Raw genomic sequence first — 6,346 nt, 5'->3', positions numbered from 1 at the left:
AAGGTGCCTAGGACTTGCACTCCCTTTCTTTTTGGCACATCAATCTTTGTGTGCACCCTTGCAAGGTTTAGGATGGGTCAATAGTTGAAACAAAACCTAGTGATCCATCAAGACAACCAGGATCTCTCACAAGAATGGGAATAAGTTGCTGGGATGTGCAACCAAACTGCCCCAATTATGGACTCGAAATTCAAGGGCCATGATAGGAACTTACCAAATTTCAATTAGGGAATTCACAATTGAAACCTAATTATGTGATTACTAGATGCCATTGGGATATTTGCTCGTCAAAACGGGGTTATGTGAGCACGGAGTCTGATAAATTGAAAAGAAAAACCAAGGGGTCCTTATCATTGTAGTGCTGGGAGCTTTTTATACAAAGTTTGATTTCTCTTTCCTTTGTCTATGGTTTATAAAATATGGCCTATCCTCATCTTCTTCTTTCATGGGATTGTGGATCTTGGATCTGCCATCAAAGGGTTTTGGGAGGTTGCTTGGTGTGAAAAGGTCCGGTCACTCGAGTTTCTTTTCTTCAAGAAGATACTCAAGGAGGCCCACCGGGAGGGCGAAAGTAACCCAGATCGATTTAAAAAAACCGCATTCCATCCAATTATGGGGCGGTTTACTGCTCTTTTCGCCCACTTAACTCGCGGGACAGACCAATAAGAAAATCTGAAAATTACGATTTTCTCTATTTTGTATTATTTATTTATTTATTTGCCATATTCACTTGTCCCTCTCTCTCTCTCTCTCTCTCTCTCTCTCTCTCGGTCTGTGCGTCTGCGTTTGTGCGTCTTTCTCTTCTTCACTGCCAGCATTGTTTCTCTTCCCCATCGCAGGCCAGGTCCGTTGGCCGGAGAAGAGAGCATTGCCCCAACGAGCCTCGTCTGCGATCGCTTTACCTATTCTGGAAACACAGGTATCTCTGTCCAGCAGATCAGGTCAAGGGTTCAGGTTCTGATGCTGCCAGGTTAGCCTCTATCCAAGGTTAGCTTCGATTGAAGGGACAACGAAGATTAGCTTCGATTCAAGGGCGACCAACGGCCGCCATAGCATATGCATGGTACAATCGTGAGTGCAGGTGCTAGTAACATGAAAACTGCGAACAGCTGAAGTGCTTTGCCGTGAATGATTTGCAGACCATCAGGCTCTCCTTCAAAGGTTCTGTCTGACTCACATATTATCATCAATCCTGGGGATGCATGGTACAATCGCGAGTGCAGGTGCTAGTAACATGAAAACTGCGAACAGCTGAAGTGCTTTGCCGTGGATGATTTGCAGACCATCAGGCTCTCCTTCAAAGGTTCTGTCTGACTCAGATATTATCATCAATCCTGGGGTTTCTCGAAGGATGTTTATGCAAGCAGGCTGTCAATGATAGCGGTACAATTTCCTTCTCACCTTCTGTATCGACACTTCTCGCGTCAGACAGCTAGTTGAGATACGGTGGCACATCCCATGGACTGAGAAATCCATGACGGATTTCTTATTGTTTTGGTTATTCCCCCCCCTCGCCCCAAAATCTTGAAAGCAATGACCTGTTAGCCTAAATGATATCAATATGGATACAGCCTTGCAAACGACAATGTTCGGTTGAAAGTAAGATCCTCCACAGGTGGAAGCTGAAAGCATTTCATTTTAGTAGAACAACGAGCAGTGGACAAAGTTTGTGATGGTCCCTTGTGAGGGAGCAGGTGTGCCTGCGCCAGAATTCGGACAGGTGACTCAGGCTCTTGAATGGAAATTCTCTCAAGTATTTGGGGAGCATGCAGAAGGAGAGGAAGTACAAGAAGGTTGGACTAACTCCTGTGCCATTCCTTCTGTTTGATCGATATCTTTAGCTTATCATACATGTGTGGTCAATAGGTTTTTTAATGGTCCAAAATCTTTTGACACATTCCAGTTGTAGTGCACAGCATGTAAAGGTAGATATCATGTGGGATAGAAAATCATAGTACCTTGTCATGTCTATTGCCAAATAAGCTTGCAATTCCATGTGTGGTTAGCTGCACTGACCGTAACAGTTTGTGCTTTTTACGAACCAGAGGAATGAATCCTGCTTTCACATCTTTTCTCTAGTTTTCCATTCAACCCCTTACTGGATTTCAGACTGTTCTCCTAATTAAATATCGGGGCTTTCTTGTAGGTATTGCAATCAGAATTTATTTGGTCTGGCCACTAATGAGTATACATAACCTCTCTCTGGTCATTTGGGGTCTGTCATGAACGCTCCTACTTTGTAGATCTCACGATAAAGGATTTAGTCTTTGATGCTGTGCAATCAGGTAATAAGTATGGGGTTTAGTGAGTGAAGTAAGAATCTCAGCATGGCCAGATGGAGAACCTTAGCCGAGTAACAGGAAGCAAGCAACAAGAAATTTGTATGAATTTGAGGGGCAGTATGGCCTATGATCTACCTGGAGTGGCCTCTAGTCATTCAAGGAATAAATGTACGAGCCAGGCTATTACATAATCCAAGCAATATTATGTAAATTAATGTGGAGATCATTTATGGCTTGCTTAAGGACAATATGCATGAAATCATAGAAGACAGTGCAGCATTCACCAGCCAACTATGAAATCTGTCTTTCCATGTTTAAGTGGAATTTTATTAGGATTTCTGTGCGAACATTGGATGTGCTTATGCCATAAACATGATGAAATGAATATTTGGATCATGGGCAACACATTTTTGGCTGTGGTTAATGGACATATTTTAACTTGTAAATTTTGCATTGGCCAGAGAAATGGAATTAGATCCTAAGTCCTGGAAACTGACAAAGCCTAATCTTAGTTTAATGACAACAAATGATAGTGCGGTGACTGAGTTTTAGGCACATGTTTGTTCTAGCCTCAAGGATTAGGTGTACAGTCTAGTAATTTAGGGACTTGCAATTAGATGTCCATAATTTGTCATTTTGTGAATGGAAGGACAAGCCTTTACAGGATTTGATGCTTATTTACTAATCCAACCAGATTTTTCCCACGAGATTTAGTCTTTAATTTGTTAGCTTTGTACATATCATGGGTTCGGGCACCTTTAATGGGTGGCACACTGGCTGCCTGGGTGGTGCATTTACCACGCTGGACAGAACATTTACTGCCGGTGAACCTGTCTTTTTGGCCAACCTGATACTGGCTGACCTGCTACATTTTGTTCTTCCCCTGCTGGCTATTTATAGCCTTGCCCCTCCTCATTTCACTTGTCTTGCATCTGTGGAGAGGACTGTGGGAACATTTGGTTATCAGAGTTCCGGTTATGCTGGTGATATTTTACTTGCCCTTGTGCTTTCTATTATGGATTCAACTGCCCTTTTATGACTCTCTCTGAGCTCTCTGTTCTCTTTCATTTATTGTTCAGTTGTGCTATGTTTTATGCTTATGGTTTTTACTTCCGCTTCCAATGTGCAGTCTCCCATGATGTCTAGTCTATGCTAGATCCTGGTGGTTTGGATCTGCAATTTGCTTTTCCAGGTGGTGTACGTGTTGTCTATTGGGATTGTGGTGACTGCTGCTCCATTTCTTACTGCTCTTATGCCTTCTCCTCTCAAGTGTGCCCTGTTTTGGGGCTATGGAGTCGAGTGTGCTATGATTCTTTGTCCCAAATGGCTTTACATTTTGGTGGCTGCCTGGGTCCTTTTCCCCTGAACTCCCTGATCTTGGGCTAATATACTACAGCACTATTGTGGTATCATCCTGCATTTTCACCTTTTACACTACTCCATCTATGTTTTTGAAAGTATGAAAGAGTTCTTCTATGTTAAGTTGGTGTGTGTTCTTGAATTCATTCTCATTATTCTTGAATGGTGATTTGTGAACTGTCGAACCTTGTGTTGTTTGGGCTGTTTGACCACTTGATTCCTCCAGCTATCTCTCTTTTCCTATTTCTATACTCACTTTTCTTTTTGGCATTCCTATGTATTAACAAAGAGGATAAGCTGCAAGGCCTTGGCTATCACACTTGGGAGTGCTGTTATGAAGGCTTGGATTGTGTAGAAAAGGGTCTAGTATATTGTCTCTGGATCAGGTCCTCGCCCTCAAGGACCGTTAGCATTACTTGACAAATGGGATGATGAGGACTTTCAAGAGAATCACCTCCTTTGGGATCGGAATGATGCCCTTGCATTTATTGCCCTTCTTGGTTGCATCTCCAAGCAAGTTCTGTTTGTATTTACTTCTTGTAGGACATCTGTAGAGGTGAGCTCCAAGTCATGTATGAGGCTCCATCCACCATGCAGGATGTTGCTGTTTATGGTCAGCTTCATACCATTTGGTTTGAGGTGGGAGATTCAATGCAAATTTTTCTTCTCCGAATGACAACTATACATGCTCTCTTGTGCTGGAAGTGGTTGCATGACTGCCCTTGTGGATGGAGCGATGGGAAAGAAGAAGTAGATGAAGTGCTACTTTTGTAGAAAGAAGGGGCATCCTGAAAGGATTGCAAACAACTAGTGGCTTCCAGAAAGGAGGCGGCAAAGGGCAAGGGTGGCTTTGACTGTTCCTCCTTGTCCAACTCCAGCTTTGATACTCATCTAGAGGCTTAGGCTGTTGTGACATGGAATTCGTTTTCTAGCCCTAGTAACTCAATATGTTGTCACTGCTGTGTGTTCCAGGGTTAGAGAGGGCTGTAAGAGGGTGGTGGTAGTGGGGCATTTATACCTCACTCATATTTGTTGTGGTGGTTCCGAGAGTGGTTTTTCTATATACATCTAGGTACTTGATGGTTTTCAAATCTTGAAACCTGGTGTTCCTTTAGGTCCATGATGGGAGCTCAACAACCAGCTGGGTTTGCCTTCCTTGGTTTTCACATGGGAGACCCCTTTGGTAAAGTGGCTGAAGGCAGGAATCCATGGTTATCATGTGCTTGTGCAGGGTGGTGTGTTGCAGGCAAAGAGATTCAGGTATTTCTACTTTCTATGATTTGGGTTCGACTATGTTTGACATTGGCATCAATGTCTTCTCTTAGGCACCTTTAGCATTGGGTTGCTCACCCAAGCTTGGGTATCCATGGTCTTTGCTGTTCATGAAATTGCTGATTACCTTGGTGGTATTGCACATGTTCTCATGTTTTCTGTTACGGATTCTATCACCTGTTCGTGATTCTGTTTGAGTTCTTTGTTCTCTTCAATCATTGTTTAGTTGTGTTGTGTTTTATGCTCATGATTTCTGCTTTTGCTACATTGCACGCTTTCACACAACCCAAACCACACCATGATAAATGAAGTTTATGCTCATAAGGAATTTATTAGAATCTTGCGTAGTCCTAATTTTCCAAGAAGTAGAAGTTCATCTTGGCCCTCCAGTTATTAAAGCTTTATCTTTGCTGTTTGAGTTTGCCTCTGAGATACATTATATTTTGCCCAAGAACTTTTACAAGGTTTGCTGCATTACCTTTTATAGGCCAATACCAAGGTAACCATGAAATGTTTCGCCCATGAAACATTTCACTCTCAAAATGCTGCATTTTAGCGTGAAACACCACATGAAACAACGATATAACACATTTATGCTTCCATTTCCATTTCTTCATTTCTGATAACTCTATCCTCGTTGGAAACTCTCTAGTTTCTTTTTTGTTTTTGTTTGTCCATATCTGCATCGTTTCCCCATAACTATGATTATAAGCCATCTAACACTAGTGACCTTTTATAAGAGATCTAGGGACCAAATTCCACCCCTTGGTGGAATCAATCCTTCCCCTTCCTTTCCATTGAAAAATACCCTTGCTAAACAAGGAAAATTTAGGTCATAATTACTACTTAATAATTGCAAAACTATTGGCCAATCTGTTTGGCTCTAAAACAGCTCCAAAAGAAAAATAAAATAAAATGTCTTTTTTTGAGTCTGGGTAGGACAAATGCCCAAATGCCCGCCCAAACTCTATAAAAAATGGCCAAGGGGGGACAGCCATTGCTTGTCCTGCACCAGCTAACGATTGTGTCTCATTGCCATCATCACTCTCTGCTGCAGCATCCATCCAGCCTCCACACCAGGCTCATCACTTCTGTGACTGCTTTATTGTCTTAGTGACCCAACTACCTAGCTGCACTTGAAGGCTAGTCATGAAGAATAATGATGAGGGATGAAGCCAATTGGATACTCATGGCTGCTTTGTAAAGGAGTTTTTGGGATTTGTCCTACCATGAAATAAATAACCATTTCTCTGAAATAAATCTTTTTGGGGCTGCTTTTGTGGAGTTAAATTAGGCCATAATTCACAATAATTTTAGAATAACTAAGATGCTTATTACTTGCTCAGCACCCATTTCACTCTACCATGCTTAAAGGAAATTCAAGTGAGGCAATTGTACAGTTTGGAGCAGGTGTGCAATATTTTAACTGAATG

General features: G+C 42.0%; 1 protein-coding gene across 4 annotated transcripts in view; it reads left to right on the top strand.

Moving 5' to 3' along the window:
* The first annotated feature begins 751 nt into the window (after positions 1–751).
* LOC148016217 (serine/threonine protein phosphatase 2A 55 kDa regulatory subunit B beta isoform-like) overlaps positions 752–6,346 on the top strand; it is a 49,736-nt gene continuing 44,141 nt past the window's right edge. For 3 of the 4 annotated variants that reach the window (XM_087664362.1, XM_087664361.1, XM_087664360.1), the window contains exon 1: positions 752–1,793. In XM_087664362.1, coding sequence (XP_087520488.1) covers positions 1,673–1,793 — 121 coding nt within the window. In that variant the 5' untranslated portion in view covers positions 752–1,672. Of the gene's footprint in view, positions 1,794–2,146; positions 2,451–6,346 lie in introns of all 4 variants that reach the window. The other variant, XM_087664363.1, reaches the window with a different exon arrangement.

Source organism: Lygodium microphyllum, chromosome 23, assembly GCF_053477565.2.
Source record: "Lygodium microphyllum isolate KBCC chromosome 23, Lygodium_microphyllum_v1.1.10, whole genome shotgun sequence".
In the NCBI taxonomy this organism is placed as follows: domain Eukaryota; kingdom Viridiplantae; phylum Streptophyta; class Polypodiopsida; order Schizaeales; family Lygodiaceae; genus Lygodium; species Lygodium microphyllum.
This window is presented reverse-complemented; position numbering and strand designations above follow the sequence as displayed.